Genomic DNA, 17,396 nt, shown 5'->3' on the forward strand with positions numbered 1-17,396 from the left:
AAACCTTCACCACACTACTCCCACCTCCAGGGGCCCAGAAAAAGCCCTTTAATGTTTAACAGCACGCCAGTTGCTGGCACAAGTTTTCTCATTCTAACTGCAGAATGCAAATGTGGATAAAGCCACACAAGTTAATTAGGAGGGCTGGAATTGCATCAACTGTCTGTGGTAATAATTGGGTGCCTCATGGGAAATAAAATAAAATATGACATAAAAAATGAAATTTCTCTGGTAAAACTAACGAAAGAAGGGAAGGATAAGAGAATGTGGGAATAGTATGAATAGGCAGATTCCTTATATTTTAGAATGGAAGTGTAATATACACTATTTAAGATGGTACATCTAGTGGAAGCATATTATTTAAACAAGTAACCACTGAAGTGACTAATAGTGGTAATTATAAGTTACTTTAAAAAATTAATGATAGAGAAGTTTGAAATAAAGATTTAAAAAGTGGGTTGCTAATATAAATGGTTTATATTAGGGAGTCAAAAGATAATATTCAAAAATGATAGGATTAAGAATACTATGTTAAGTTACAACTAGAATTGCCAATAGAAAAAGACAGACGATAAACCTTCTTGTTGAAAGAAAAGTATACTCAATGGAAAAAAAAAAGTATACTCAATGGAAAACAAAGGAAATACAGAAAATATAACATATTTTTAAAAATATAATAATGCAAAATGAGAACTAAGATAATAGCTGTTGTATTAATATGTGTAAATAGGTTAATCTTACCAATTAAAAGAAAAGACTCCTCAGTTGGATCACAAATAAAATTCAATTATATCTATATACAAAAATACATCAAAAAACAAAGAGACTCAGAACAATTTAAAGTTAAAAAAAGCAAAGATATATAAAGAACACTCAAAGAAAAATGTAAGTTTTATAATATTCAACAGGCAAGATCAAAAACAGGCAAGGTATTAAAGGAAGAAACTTTATAATGAAAAAGATTATAATCTAAAATAATGATACAACATCTATAAATGTCCTTACATCAAAGGAGACAACATCAGCATTCATAATTGTCAGGGGGTCTCTGGTCCCACTCCCCGCATAAGAACGCAGGATATGGCGAGACCAAAACAGGAATACCATCGGAGCCATGGATAGGGGAATCATACCATTATTTTCTTGCTGGCGGCTGGGTTGGAGATATAGGAAGCAGGAGCCACAGGATCTACAATCTGCTGTCCACTTCTCTGCCAAACAACCAACCAACCCCACTTGCTAGCTGCAATCCGCCATCGGCTTCTCTGCCAACCAACCCACCAATCAACCCCTTGCTAACTTCAATCCGCGCTTGCTAGCTCAGCCATGGCAGTTATATCAGTGGCCAAAGGCTAACTGGTTACAGCTGATGGCCAACTAGTTACAGCTGATGGATCTACTACCCGAGCCAGCACCTTTCCACGTGAGGCCGAGAGCCTGGAAACTGCTTTCTGGGACTCTGTTTTCAAAATAATGTAAGTCAAAAAAGTGAAAAAAAAAAAGAAAACCCACACAGATAATCTAAATAACACTATCAAACACCATGAACTAATTGAAATTTGTAGAAAACTATACACAACTTTTTTTTTCAAACACAGGTGGTACATTCACAAAGATACACTAAAGCTCAATCAGTAAAACAAGTCTCAATATATTTACAAGGATTAAAATCAAAAACAGTACATGAACTAACTCAAAATTCAGTAATATTAAAATATGTAGAAAAATTTGAAATATTTGGAAATTTGCAGATACACTTCTAAAGTATGAAAGGATCAAAGAAGAAATCACAGAAAAAACTAGAAAACATTTATAACAAATGATAATAGAAGCACAACATATCAAATCTGTGAGATGCAGTGAAGCAATACTTAGAAGAAATTGTTTAGCTTTAAATGATAGTATTAGAAAAGAAGAAAGGCCTCAAATTGATGTCCCTGGGTTCTAAATTAAGAAGTTAAAAAACAAAGAAAAGAGAGAGAAAAAAGGGGGAAGTAAACCAAAAGTAAGTAGAGGAAAGGGAAAAATATAAAGAAAGGAGCAGAAATTAACTAAATAGAAATCAGACAATTGTGAAAATTAGCAAAGTGAAAAGGCTGTTCTTGTTAAAACCAACAAAATTGGTAACTTAATCAACAACAAAAAACAGAGAGAATGCAGGTCTCCAATATCAGGAAAGAAAAATATTTCACGAAATATCTTATAGACATTAAAGGGAAAATAATGGAATATTAACAACTTCATGCTTTCAAATACAAATTCAATGAGTTTAGTAAAGTCCTTGAGAAATCAACCAAAATGAACACAAAATCAAATAAAAAGTATGAGTAACCGCTATTTATTTTTTAAAAAAATAACTTTATTACCAAAAACTATCCCACAAAGATATGTCAGGCCTAGAAGATTTTCCTTGTAAATTCTGTCATACATTCAAGGAATAGATAACACCATCCAGAAGTAAAATCATTTTAGAAAATAAAAGAGGAGAGAACACTTTCCAACATGTTTTGAGACCAGGATAACCCAAATACCAAAACCTGACAAAGACATTACGAAAGAATGAAAAAGAACACAAAACTCTTTAATAAAATATTAGAAAACTGAATCTATAAATGTATAAAAATGATAATACACCATGACTAAATATGTTTATCTTAGGCTTGTAATGTTGATAATAATATTTTAATATTCTAATAAAAATATGATTTTTAAAAAAATTGGTGAGTTGCTGGAAAAATAAAAATAAATTCCAAAAAAAGATGAATAAGAGGGGAGTAACTCTACCAGATATTAAAACATAAATAAACGTTATAAAAATTAAAGCCATTTTGTACTTTAATAAACAGATAAATGGAGTGTAATGGAAAATACAGAAGAAGACCCTGGAAACTTCTCTCTATCATAATTGGATTCATTCCCAGATTTTAATTAAAAATCAATTTTCATAATCCTGTTGTATCTATAGCCTCCCAGAAAAGTGAGGGAACCAGGGGAAGACTAGGTTTCTATGAGAAACAAGAATAAAGTTAAAGCTATGACTAATCTTAACCACACCAATTTCTTGCTGTTTAGATTTGAACAATTCCCTTCAATTGGAAGACAAAGTAGCATAAAACACCCTATCAGAACAGGAAAAAGAAAAAAGAATCCAAAAAAATGAGAGTAGTTTAAGATATCTCTGGGACAACATCAAGCATAACATTAGCATCATAGTGGTACCAGAAGGAAAGGAGAAGAAGCAAGGGTTTGAGAACCTATTTGAGGAAATAATGACTGAAAACTTCCTAATCTGGTGAAGGAAATAGACATACAAGTCCAGGAAGCTCAGAGAGTCCCAAAACAAGATGAACCCAAAGAGGCCCACACCAAGGCAGATCAAAATTAAAATGCCAAAGGTTAAAGACAAAGAGAGAATTTTAAAAGCAGCAAGAGAAAATCAATTAGTTACTTTCAAGTGAGCTCCCATGAGACTGTTAGCTGATTTCTCAACAGAAACTTTGCAGGCCAGAAGGGACTGGCACAAAATATCCAAAGTGATGAAAAGCAAGGATCTACAACCAAGATTACTCTACCCAGCAAAGTTATCATTTAGACTCGAAGGACAGATAAAGGGCTTCCCAGACAAGAAAAAGCTAACGGAGTTCATCATCACCAAACCAGTATTACAAGGAATGTTAGAAGAACTCCTTTATGACGGAAAAATAAAATCAAAATTATGAATAATAAAATGGCAATAGCTACATATTTATCAAAAATTAGTTTCATTGCAAATGGATTAAATGCTCCAATCAAAAGACATAGGAGGACTCAATGGATAAGAAAACAAGACGCTTACATATGCTGCCTATAAAAGACTCACTTCAGATTGAAAGACACACACAGGCAGAAACTAAAGGGATGGAAAAAGATATTTCATGATAATGATAATGGAAACAAACAAACAAACAAAAAAAGCTGGGGTAGCAATATTTATACCAGACAAAATAGACTTTAAAACAAGGGCTATAACAAGAAACAAAGAAAGACCCAGCGGTCCTACTTCAAGGTATTTATTCAATGAAACCCAAAATGCTACTTAAGGGGACATGTGCATCCATATGTTCATTGCAGCACTGTTTACAATGGCCAAGGTGTGGAGGCAGCCTGAGTGTCTGTTGATGGAAGAATGGATAAAGAGGAGGTGGTACATATATATGAGGTCAGAAAATTAAGTTCACGAACTCATCCTAGAAAAAGTGCTACACACCTCATTGCTGAATGTCACTATGGTCACCTTCGACGTACTTCCCATGGGAAGCTATGCACCGACTCCAGTGCCTAGTCCACCCTTCAAAGCAATTTTGGAACTCTTTTTCTGCAATGACCATCAGAGTTGTGGTTGTATTACACTTGATGTCCTGAATGTCATCAAAATGTTTTCCTTTCAATATTTCCTTTATGTTCAGGTAAAGAAAGAAATCATTGGGGAACAGATCAGGTGAATAGGGAGGGTGTTCCAATACACTTATTTGTTTACTGGCTAAAAATTCCCTCACAGTGTCACGTAAGCTCCTGCATTGTCATGATACAAGAGCCATGAATTTGTGGCGAAAAGTTTAAGTCATTTTCGTCTAACTTTTTCACACAGCCTTTTTGCACTTCCAAATAGTAAACTTGGTTAACTGTTTGTCCAAATTCATAATGAATAATCCCTCTGATATAAAAAAAAATGTTGCAATAAGTTCCAAACTCAATTGTCATACCTTCATGCAATGAAATATTGCCTGGCCATGGAAGGGAATGGGTTCTTGCCACCTTGGTGACATGAACGGACCTGGAGGGTGTTATGCTGAATGCAGTATACAAGATGGACATAATGTGATTTTGCTTATATGTGGAACCTAAGAAAAAAATTGATAAACAAAACAGAAACAAACTCATAGATACAGAGAACATTCTGAGGGTTGCCAGATGATAGGGGGGTTGGGGTTGTGAGTGAGAAAAGGGCAAGGGATTAAGAAGTACAAATTAGTTGTTACAAAATAGTTATGGGGATGTAGGGTTTAGCATGAGGGATACAGTCAATAATATTGTAATAACTACGTATGGTGTCAGATAGGTAGTAGATTTGTTGGGGTGATTGATATCTAGGAGGGGTTAGGGGGCAGGGCAAAAAAGGTGAAGGGATTAAAAAGTACAGATTGGAAGTTACAAGACAGTCATGGGAATGTAAAGTAAAGCATAGGGAATATAGTCAGTGGCATAGTAATAGCTATGTATAGTGCTAGATGGGTACTAGATTAGTCAGAGGGATCGCTTCTTATATAAATGTCTAACCACTATGCTGTACACCTGGGATTAATATAAAATAATATTGAATGTCAACTGTAATTGATAAATTTAAAAGAGGTGGAAATGGGAAAAGAAATAAGAGATCCAAATTTCCAGGTATAAAACAAATAAGTCATGGGGATGTAATGTACAGCATGAGAAATATAGTCAATAATATTGTGATAGTGTGTTACTGTGTCAGATGGTTTCTGGGCTTATCATAGTGACAACTACTTTAGGTATACAAATGTTGGATAACTGTGGTGTACCCCTGAAACGTAATACTGTATTATATGTTAGTTATATTTTAATAAAATTCTCTAGAAAAAGAGAGACTGAGGTTGATCTATATATGATTACATAATAAAGTCTCCAAGGTATATAACTGGGTAAAATAACTTGAAGCAGGACAGTTTATGACATGTGTACCTAGTGGGTAAAATAATTTGTGATAATGTGTGTATGTGTGTGTGTATACTTACAAATGTGTACAAACACATATATACATTTAAAGACATTTCTATTCTGTATGTATTTGTAGACTATTTATTAAAAAAAAACAAAAACAAAATAAAACTGCTGACTATCACCTACAGAGATAATTCTGGAGAACAGAAAATCTGAGGTTGAAGAAATATTTCCTGAAAACATTTTCCATGTTATTTATATGTGTTTATGATGTGTATCCATTATTGGAAAACCTCACTAGTTCATAGTTAGTGAACTTACTCAACTGAACCCTTCTTGCATCTAAAAAAAGAGTAAATAAAAAAAAGTTTCTGATACAGAATGCTTTATGTAAGGAAAGTCAATCACTTAATCGAGCTCTGCTGTTTTCAGTATTTTACAAAGATTTTTCAGTTTTTACTATGTGCCAGGCCCAATGCAGATGCCAAGTGCTTATAGGAAAGAAAAAAAAAGGAGGAGGAGGAGGAGGAGGAAGAGGAGGAGGAGGAGGAGGAGCACAGAAGAGGAGGAGAGAAATGTACCTGCCTTGAAAGAACTTACAGTTCAATGGGAGCAGATCACACTCAGATGTCAGATGAAGATTGCTGGCTTTATGGCTTAGATCTAAAATGTTAGATCTAAACATCTCTTTCTGAGACCATAACAAGAACTTACTCAGTTCAGCAACCCTCCTCTGTAGACCTCACCAGTTCTCCAGGTAAATGTCAACATCTCTAAGAAGGTTGACGTCCCCTTCACTGAGTTTCCAGGGAAGAACCTAAGGAGACTTCTTTTAAGAAGAGCTATTAGCCATCATGGATTCTGCCCATTGAGCTTTACAGAATAATTTTAATTCCCAAAAGCATTACACTTTTTCCCACCTCCACTCCTTTGACTGTGCTGTTCCTTCTGCTTGGAATGTTCTTGAACTTTTGTTCTCCTTCTTTGACTAACTCCTACGCAACATCAAATGTGGGCTCAAGTGCTTCTCCAGGAAAGCCTTGCTAATTCTCTGCCACACAAATTGGTTGAGAACCTTTCCTCCATGATCCTACCTTATATTTAACTATTTGCTGGTCAGGTCCTCATATTAAAGTACAAATTTACTGAAAATGTTATCCCTGGAGTATGGCATAGAGTGAGTAGAACTCAATATTGCTTAATGAATTCCACTGTTGCTGCTTCCATTTTCTCCTCTGGGTTCTCCCAGATTACAGCACTGAACTAAACTTTGTAATTGTCCTTGAATACCCTGGCCCCACTGCACCACTTCCCCACATCTAAGACATTACACTTACTTGTCCAGTGACATACCCGGGAAGGCAAACTTGCCCAGGCTGATGCGATGAACAGCAGTCAGGGGAATGTGCTGCAACTGCACACAGCTGAGCATGATGAAGTCATATTTGCAGATCATGAGAGTCTTGTCTGTGACCAGCAAAATCCTCTCCTTCTCATTGTTCCAGTGGTCTATCCTGGAAGAATCATCACAGAGAAGAAAAGTTGATGGCTTGATCTTTCCAAGGTAAAGAGAATGGCATTCACTGAAACATCTCTACTAACACAGAGGATGGTGAGGTTTGATCACTCAGAAGAAAAAGGGGCTGAGAAATACCACCTCCTCTCTCTCAGTCTGTCTTCATGACCAAAGTAGGAGGGAAGGTGGAAGTTCACAGGGAAATGTTTTATGGCCACAGAGCTCAGAGATGACTACCAATGGATCCATTGGGGGAATAGCAAGTTTATGTCATGTTGGAATCAACTGATTCTTGCTTCTCCATATCTTCCCAGTTCTCTAGGAAGCTTTCAGGGAACATATCTTCCTCCAAAGACACCAAAAACACCTCTTTGTTCTAACACTATCTGCACCACAAACTTTACTCACTATGTACTAGTTTATGCTCATCTCCAAAGGTCATATTGCTAGCTGGAGATAAAATGGATACTTGAACATAGGTCCACTGATCCCCGAACCATCACTATTTCAAGCTCATCCTGTCATATCCTCGTGGTAGAAGTAGAGTGAAATAAATGGAGCGGGATTCTGATGAGCCAAGGGCAAACTAGACACTAGATAAATGTTTACTGAATTTATTTATTTATTTTTCCAGACTTAAGAGCATTTCCGGGCATGCAATGAAAAATTCTGAGAGTTAAAAATCTCTCCAGTAATAAAAGCATTTCTCTATAGAGACACGTGTACGCCAATGTTCATTGCAGCTTTGTTTACGGTGACCAAGACATGGAAACAACCAAAATGTCCTTCGATAGATGAATGGATAAAGAAGTTGTGGTACATATATACAATGGAATACTATTCGGCGTTAAGGAAATATGATATAGGAGCATTTGTGACAACATGGATGGATCTTGAGAGTATAATGCTAAGTGAAATAAGTCAGACAGAAAAAGCAGAGAACCCTATGATTTCACTGATATGTGGTATATAAACCAAAAAGAACAAGACAAACAAATGAGAAACAAAAACTCATAGACACAGACAATAATTTAGTGGTTACCAGAGGGTAAGGGGGTCGGGGGTGGGTGATGAGGGTAAAGGGGATCAAATATATGGTGATGGAAGGAGAACTGACTCTGGGTGGTGAACACACAATGGGATTTATAGACGATGTAATACAGAATTGTACACCTGAAATCTATGTAAATTTACTAACAATTGTCACCCCAATAAATTTAATTTAAAAAAAAAATCTCTCCAGTAGAGAGAACAAAAACAATGGTTTCTGGTTAAAAGAAAGTAAATATGATCTATAATTCCTCTTACTCACAGAACTTTTGCTGTCTGTTTACTATAGACTTTAGTACATACCGCTTCGTGACTTTTATTAGAATTTTCTTAGTACATGTGTTGTCTTCCCCAAGAGACTGAAAAGATGATTTGTGACTGATTGGTATCTGAAGCCCCACTACTAGATTAATTCTGAATCCCCAGAATCAATCTAATGCAAAGATAGTATGGGCACCCCATTTCCATCCATATAATTCATCCAAATATGAATTATATTTTAACAGGGGGAATTATATCACCCCCTGTTCCCTTTATTAAATAGCTTCTTTTTGATCTGAGGGTCAAATCCAAGTTACCTAACTAGATTATAGGTCCCTGTATGGTCTGGCCTCTGCCCAACATCATCTCTCAGAAGGCGGAGAAAACTCACTTTCCAAGTCATGGTCCAAATGCCTCATCCAAAGAGGATTTCATAAATTTCTATATAAACTTGGCTGCCTATCATAGTTTCTCAAAGCATCCTGATCCTTTGCCCTTTGTGGTACTTATCACTGTTTGCAAGGCGGGATTATATGTAAAATGTTAGTAACAGGTACCACAGATCAGAGTGAACACCAAAGTACAGAAGGTAGGGCAATGCCAGCAAGTACAGGCAGAGTATCATCTGTGTGTGTGCGTGTGTGTGTGTGTGTGTGTGTGTGTGTGTGTGTTATTCCATGAGGGCCGACTGTGTCTGTTCGGCTACACATTCTATGCAATTCCTGTTAAATAGACTACGCTAGATAAATATCTGTAGAGTTAATAAATGAACGCCAGTGATAATCATTTTGGAGGCCTATGGGCTGATTGAAGGTAGGGGTGGAAACTTCCAATGCTCTTACTTACTAACTCTGTAAGATCAGACATTTAACCTGTCTTTGTCTCAAATCCCTTATTTGTAAAATGGAGACAATACTAGTACTCATCTCATCTCATCAGTCTGGAGAGAGGATTAAAAGACATGATTCTCAAACAGTGTTTTGTTAATTAGCCATTATCGTCACTGGCAGGGACCTAAGTCACTAAGTAATTTTGGGTAACCCAAATATATGCCATTCCTCAGTATAATCTTAACATAGACAAACAAAACGAAGTTAGGAGTTAAATCAATGGGAGGAGGAAACTGGAGACAAGAAGGAGAGAAAAACGGACAAGAAAGAAAGAAGAAGAAGCAGAAGAAGGAAGAAGGATGAGATCATTGATGAAGGTCCTACTATATGCTGACCATTATGTATTTATAAGTATTACATCTCTCCACAACCGTTTGAAGAAAGTCACATCAAAACTCACTCAGCTAATATATGCTGGTAGAGTTAGTGGTAAGTCCGAGAGCTCTGGTTTAAAGCTTGTTTCTAAGGTATCCATCCACTCCAACAACATTGTGATACTCAACTCCTACTCTAGTGAGAGACGGAGGGAATTCTTGATGATCTGTTTAACACTCTCAGTCTTAGTCAGAAAGAGAAGAGGACTCTGAAATGTCTTACAGGTATCTACGTAAATTTCTCTAAATGGATTGCATCTACTTAGCAGCAAGTTATAAGCTGCTACCTAATAAACCAGACTTGTATTTAGTCTGAAAAAAAAAACAAAAAACGTAGTTTTTGGTTGAATGGTTTTACTGAAAATGTCAGCACTCCATAATGAGATTTATTTTACAAGGTAAAGGATTTGGGGGAAAAGAGAATTCTTTTTAGGAACAGAGAGTGCTGTGCTGTGACACAGACTCTGCATAATTTACATGTTAGGGAAGTCTGAATTCGTAAACGTGCAGGCTTATAAATTGGGGCCATTATCTCTAGCTCTGAAGTGGTGTTTTTAGTTATTTAGATTTCAATCACTCCTCCCCCCCCCAAAGCATTCATGGAGAAAACATCGAATTTCATATTCCTAATATTAATATAATTAAAGTTTGATTGGTGATAATATCCAGAACAAATATAGGAGTAGAAATAACAATAATACATTGTGTTTGTACAGCTCTTGCAGGTTTACAAAGCCCTTGAATATCAATGCTTACATTTAATCCTCACAACAACCCTTTGGACTAGATGTCATCGTCCTCATTTTAAAGACAAGGTAACTGAGGTCCAGAGTCCCTTAAAATGACGTGCCCAGTGATTTACAGCTGGCAACCAGTAGTGCAGGGACCTGAAACAGGTACCGAGAGACCAAACCTAGCCATAGTCATGGCTGTCTCCCCAGTCCCACTTGCCTCCAAAGAGAGGACCCTTCAGTATGATGTGAACACGTCGTAAAACCCACCTCTGGAAGGAGCTGAGGTGATGACATGTATCACTGATCGCTCCTAGAGCTGTTCTCTCTGGGAACCCTCTCCTCAAAACAACAACTAGTCCTTCTCCTCATACAGTGTTTCCTGTCTTGGGGAACAACCCTCCTTCCACCTAGGTATGCAAGCTGGAGATGTAGGAGTCATTCTGGATTCATCTCTTTCCTCACCTCACATACGAAGTTCTAGATATTTTACTGCCAAAATATCTCTCAAAACTACCCACCTCTCTCCATCTTCACCGTCACTATACTGATCCGGTCTTGTCTCATCTCCTGTCTGGATTATTACAATCACCCTCTCACTAGGTTTGGGCTCCTAGTCACCTAGACCTGATTTACCTACCTACATCTGCTTTGGTTCCCTTCCAACCTCTTTACCGTACTGCGATGAAAAACAAGTCTTTCGAAAAAACAAGTCTGGTCTTCACCTCCCCACTCTGGCTTAAAACATGTCAACAGTTCTCCAGCATTCTTATGAAAAAATGACAAAATTTTTTCCCTTGGTCTAAGAGGCTATGCAGGGTTAGGCTCCACCTACTTCTACAACCTCATTACAGGCCAATTCTCTTCACTCCATTCTCCTTGATTTTCTTTCCGTTTCTTGTATTCACCATGCTCATTCCTACTAAAGGGCTTGTGAACATGCTGTTCCCTCTGCTAACAATGTTCTTCCTGATGTTTTTTTTACCTAGTTAACTCCTGTGGTGGTGTGCTCAATGATGATTTACTTGGGCAAGCTTTCCCAGACTTCCGTTACTTCATCTCTTCGTTCTAATATACACTTCTACAGCACCTCACATTTCTCCTTCATTATGCTTATCCCAGATATAATTTTACAGTTATTTCTACGATCATCTAAGTAATGTCTGTCTCCTCTCCTTACTGGGAACTCCACAAAGACAGAGTCAGTCAGCATTGTGTCTTCAAGATTGCAGGTGTTCAAAAAATATTTTTGAAATGAATTAATAAAAATTGAACAATCCTTATAACCTTGGCTCATGCGGCTTGGGGAATTTTATCCTCAGGTATATACAGCGAAATTGTTCCCCATAAAATAGCACATTTTCAAAAAATAATCAGTAACATCAGGAAAATGTCCATGCCATAATAGTGAGAAAGAACAGGATATAAAATGTTACCATCAGGGCGGCCGGATGGCTCAGTTGGTTAGAGCACAAGCTCTTAACAACAAGGCGGCTGGTTTGATTCCCATATGGGCTAGTGAATTGCATCCTTCACAACTGGATTGAAAACAACGGCTTGAGCTTGGAGCTGAGCCCCCAGTGGGTGGCCGGTGGGCTTCGTGGTTAGAGCGCGGTACTCATAATACCAAGGTCGCCGGTTCGAGTCCCACATGGGGCAGTGAGCAGTGCAACAATGACTTGATTTGGAGCTGAGCTGCGCCCCCCCACAACTAGATTGAAAAACAATGACTTGACATCCTGGAAAAACACACTGTTCTCCAATATTCTCCAATTAAAAAAAAAGAAAATGTTACCATCATGTCCAATTTTGTAACAACAACAAATACTACCACATAGATAAAAAACATTAACACATTGTTTCTGAGTGGTGGGATTTCAAGTGACTTTTATTTATTTTCATGCTTTTATTAGCCAGAGTTTATTTATTTATTTTTACAATAACTATATCCCTCTTTATTGATAAAAGACATTAAAAAGATATAATAAATTTTACCCATCCTTCAAATTCCCATTTTAAATGTTATCTTTTTCATGGAGTCTTACCCTCACTGCCCTCACCCCCAAGTGGATGTTATTTTTCTTTTCCTTTAAATACACACAAGCCTTTATCAGTACCTCAGTTGTGGCTCTAGTCAAAATATTATCTGTATTACAGTGATTTCTGTGCTTGTCCTATCATTCCTTCAACATTTGATGTAGAGACAGTGCCTTAGTCCTATCTGAGTCCCCTCAATGTGCTCAGTACAGAGCCAGAGAGCCAGCTGGGTCTTAGCAAGTGAGTAGAGCATGGAATAAAAAACTAGAACCATAAGATTCATTCCCTCAGTTGTGAAAACCTGTCTCTCTTGGCAAAGGATTTGCCACATCTCCTCTCACCACCACTGTTCCTCATTTTAGAGTCATTTCCCTATTTGATAGGGAAGGGACCTGTTTCCCCCAATATTTGAGGGAACCTAGGAGTTCTATGAGATTTTCAGTTTCCTGGGATGACAACAGTTTCGCCAGCAGAGGGCAACAGCGAACTAGCAATGACAGGCAGTACTTGCCTGAACAAGTTTCCAGAACCGCCACCCAGTTACTCAAACCATCCCAGATGCCTTCCCAGTGGCCTTAGCCCTATCTATGTCTAACAATACTTTCAGTTGCTCTATTAAGGCTATGTCAAATCAGTTTGTGGTTTTGAAATTATTTTCCTCCCAAAAGAAGATTTTTCTCTATCTCACACACACACACACACAGACACACACACAGACACACACACACACACACACACACACACCACGCCACTCAGAAGATATCTTCCCTGATACTGAATAGAGTAACTATACCTGATTTATAAATCGATTTTCCTTTGTATGCCCCTCCAGCTCTTAGCATAGCCCAGCCCTTGAAAGAGGAAGACAGTGTCTTGGCTAGCCAGGATTCGTTAACCTGGGAGAAAAACACTGAATCATTCATTCCACACATATTCCCTGAGTGCCCTCGGGTTCCAGACCCTGAAGAGAATCCAATTTGGGTTTGCTCTTCAAACACAAACAGATGAAAAATGCATGGCGTTGAAGTAAAGCAATTTCCCTCCCCCGGAGTTAAGTGAAGAGTTACAAAACCTTTAGCTAAATAAGCCAAATGCAATCCTTTCAATCATTTGGTTACTCTTCCCTGGATCTCTCCACGTGGTTTAAAATAGGGGACCCTCCAAGTAAACACAGTATTCTCATAAAAACCCGATGTTCACAAATCTTCCTTGTTCCCAGGCCCCCTGACTTGACTTCCTGTGGTTTGTTTTTTTTCTTCCTAGGTAGTACGCCAAGCAGCCAGTATGTACCAGAGTCCTTGCTAGCTACAGAGGATACAGAGGAGAACATTCTGCTCTTAAGGGATACACAGTTCTCTGAGACGTGAGGTAAAATCATGTATGGGGAGAGTTAATGTGGCACCCAAAAGTGAGATGAAACTTGGTAATGGTAGCACAAGACCCCAGATTCAGGTCTCGAAATCCCCAGTCCATTGCTCACAGGGCTCAAGAAAAGGAACCGCCAGCCTTTATTTGATGCCCTTGAAGGAGCTGCTCATCAGTACCTCATTTCCTGCTATTTGGTGAACAACTCACTGTTGGAAAACCAAAAATTGCAAAGTACAAATGAGTCTTTGGAATGTTCACACACACACACAAAAGGTCTCAGGAGTATTTATTCATTTCTTCAACACTTCTTTAATGTGTACCAACATAGGACAGAGTGTCCCCATAAAACATAGAGAGGATGAATTTGGAAATATCCATTTATATATCCACAGAGACTTTTTTCTTTCCTGAGTAGAAGTCCTATCATGGAGTTTCATATTGTTCCAGTTGATTGCAGGAAAAAGAAAAATAAAAAACATCATTTTTTTTTCCCTTGGAAAACAAAGGGGTTTGTGAGTTCTAATAAAAAATAATAAAAACTGTAAACAATCAGTTTTAGTTGGGAAATTATACACATATAATTATGTACATAAACGTGTATATACACATATGTGTGTATATGTATATATATATATGTATATATGTACACACATATATGTGTATGTGTATGTGAGTGTGCCAGTTATAAAACTTCTGAGATCTACATGCACATATGAATAATTCTACCATACATTTTTTCTTTAGATTATAATGAAGAAGCCTTCATTTATTGGGTTTTTATCTGAATTAGGTACTGGGCCTGATGCTATATACCTGTGACCTCTTCTAATCCTCACCAAACAATGCAAGTGAGGAAAGTGAGGCTCAGGGAAGCATTATGGATTGAATGTGACCACCATTTCAAATTCATATGTTAAATCCCTAAGACCCAATGTGATGGTTGTAAGGTGTGGGGCCTTTGAGAGGTATTTAGGTTTAAATGAGATCCTGAAGGGAACTCTGTGATGGAATTAGTGCCTTTCTACAAAGAGGAAGAGAGACCAGAGCTTCCTCTATCCAGGATGTGAGGACACAGTAAAAAAGGCAAGCTAGGAAAAGAGCCCCATCAGAAACTGAATCTGTAGGCATCTTGATCTTAGACTTCCCCGCCTCCAGAACTGTGAGAAATAAACATGTTGTTTAAGCCACCAAGTCTATGGTACTTTGTTATAGTAGCCCCAGCTGACGGATACAAGAGGCTAACTTGTTCTAATGTTCTGAGTAACAGCCAGTATTCATCCAAAATAAATTTCACTTTAAACCTTTGTGTTTTCTCTTTTACAAACCACCTTGCATTAGGAAGTTCATGAAATCTCTCTGTTTAATCAATACATATTTCTGAGTGTCTATTCTATATTAAAAACATTATATAGGTGCTCAGAATATAAAGTCCTCTACAATTGCCCCTGTCTTTAAGAAGCTTATCATCTAATGTGGGAGGAGATAATTAAATCAAGTGTTATGGTATAGAGTGATAAGTAATAAGACGGAAATTTGTACGCAGTGCAATGGAAGTCATGATTAATGGCTAACATTTATTTAATGCTTACTTTATATGAGCTTTTGCTCTAAGTTGCTTCATATGTATTAGTTCATTCATGCTCATAGCAATCTTTTGAGGAAAGTACTGTCATTATCCTCACTTCACAGATGAGGAACTGAAACATAAAAAGGTTAAATAACTTGTCCAAAGTCATATAGCCAAGTTCTGGAACTAGAATTCAAACTGAGGGAGAATGTCCCCTGAGACCTGGCTTTTAATTAAATACTTTGCTCTACTGAAAGGCATCTTGAACCACCTAGGAAGTCAGATAAGGCTCTAGGTAAAGTGTGTTGAAAGTTTTGAAGGGTGAACTGGAGATAGCTTGATGCAGAAGGCAGAGTAATTAATTGTAGATAGAGGGAACGGCATATGCAAACATGTATAGAAAATGCACAGGACGGCTTGTTAGATGAAATGCGTGTGCGTAGTACGTACATAAAAATCATGGAAATAGAATTACCCCTAGAAAGGAGGGTAGCACGAAGATCTGATTCAGGATTGCTGAGATGGGATCCAAGGCATCAATCTCCTCTTAAAAGCTATCCATACGCAGACCAAGGTTTTGAAAGACCAGCACATTTCCAGGTGCTGACCTAAAAATTTGAGTCAGACCTAGGAGATTTTAGCCACTCGGGTGGGCGCTCTGTGAATTTAGACACAAAGAATTTATAGGTAGCACTGGGAGATTTCTGGATTTACCCAACATTTAAGAATGAAATGCCTCAGACAAGCCGTGCTTGTCCCATCCAAATAATGAATCCTGACCACCCCAACTTTATCAAAATTTCCTTAAATTCCAGCAATGAAACTCTTCTTCTTCTACCCCCAGCCAGGGTAACCAAGACCAGAGAGCATCACCATGTTGTATTGTAGTCCCAACCTGGTTTGTCCTGAGGTAGAAAAACTGCGTATCGATGTTAATTTCTTTTTTTTATGCCCCTTCCCTGAAGACAAACTGCACTTGACCAGCAGTTTTGTCAAGACGTCTATGAGCTGAAGACCATTTTAAGCACGCATCTCTGTCTTTATTTCATCTTACATTTCAAGTGCTAGATTCCTGAGCAGTGTGGTCCTATCACACAGGTCTGGGGGTGGAGACACAGTTCCGCCCCTTCATAGCTGTAAGATCTTGAAAAGATAATTTATCCTTTCTAAAGTTTATTTTCCACATATCCAAAATAAAAATAATAGTAGTACATACCTCATAGAGTTGTTGTGAATTTAAGAAATAGTGTGGCTAGAGCCCTTAGTAAAATATAAATCACACAAAAAACTCAATTATTGTTGCTTACTAATACGATGATGATGATGATAATGATGATGATGATGATGATGAAAAACACATCTAAATCCCCTTTAAATAACTTTGCAACACTTATTGAATTAAAAAATAAACTAATGAATGGGTAATTGAAGTAATTACTTAACGAGAACTCCTCAAACCTATTAGTTTTCAGATACACAAAATATTTCTATTTCAATGTCCTAAAAATTAAAGAGTAGTAATTAATTTCATATATATATATATATATATATATATATATATATATATATGACAGTTCTGTCTGTTTTTTGTTTTGTTTTGTCTGACACAGCTGAGTGCATTTTCATTATATTAGAATTTATGTTTGATTTACTCTGTCTAAAAATATAGACCATAATATCACATAATGATATGTGAAGCTTCCTTTGTTGATGGCAGCTGTGAAGACCTTAAGAGGATAAGAACTAGAAGTAGCAGAAACAAAGACCCCATAGGAAATCCATGATAGTGTCATTTGCAGGACTCATGTCATACTCACTTAGATACCTGGCCAGAGAAGCCAACAGTGAATTCAAATATGAGCTCAGGTCAGAAGTCACAAGGGC

General features: G+C 37.3%; 1 protein-coding gene across 1 annotated transcript in view; it reads right to left on the bottom strand.

Moving 5' to 3' along the window:
- The window catches only part of TPRG1 (tumor protein p63 regulated 1), a gene marked incomplete at both ends in the record, with an annotated part of 109,927 nt that overhangs the window by 63,944 nt on the left and 28,587 nt on the right, over positions 1-17,396 (bottom strand). The window contains one exon of the mRNA XM_081069312.1: positions 7,056-7,232. Coding sequence (XP_080925438.1) covers positions 7,056-7,232 — 177 coding nt within the window. The remainder of the gene's footprint in view (positions 1-7,055; positions 7,233-17,396) is intronic.

This window comes from Rhinolophus hipposideros (genome assembly GCF_964194185.1).
Source record: "Rhinolophus hipposideros genome assembly, chromosome: 2".
Lineage (NCBI taxonomy): Eukaryota > Metazoa > Chordata > Mammalia > Chiroptera > Rhinolophidae > Rhinolophus > Rhinolophus hipposideros.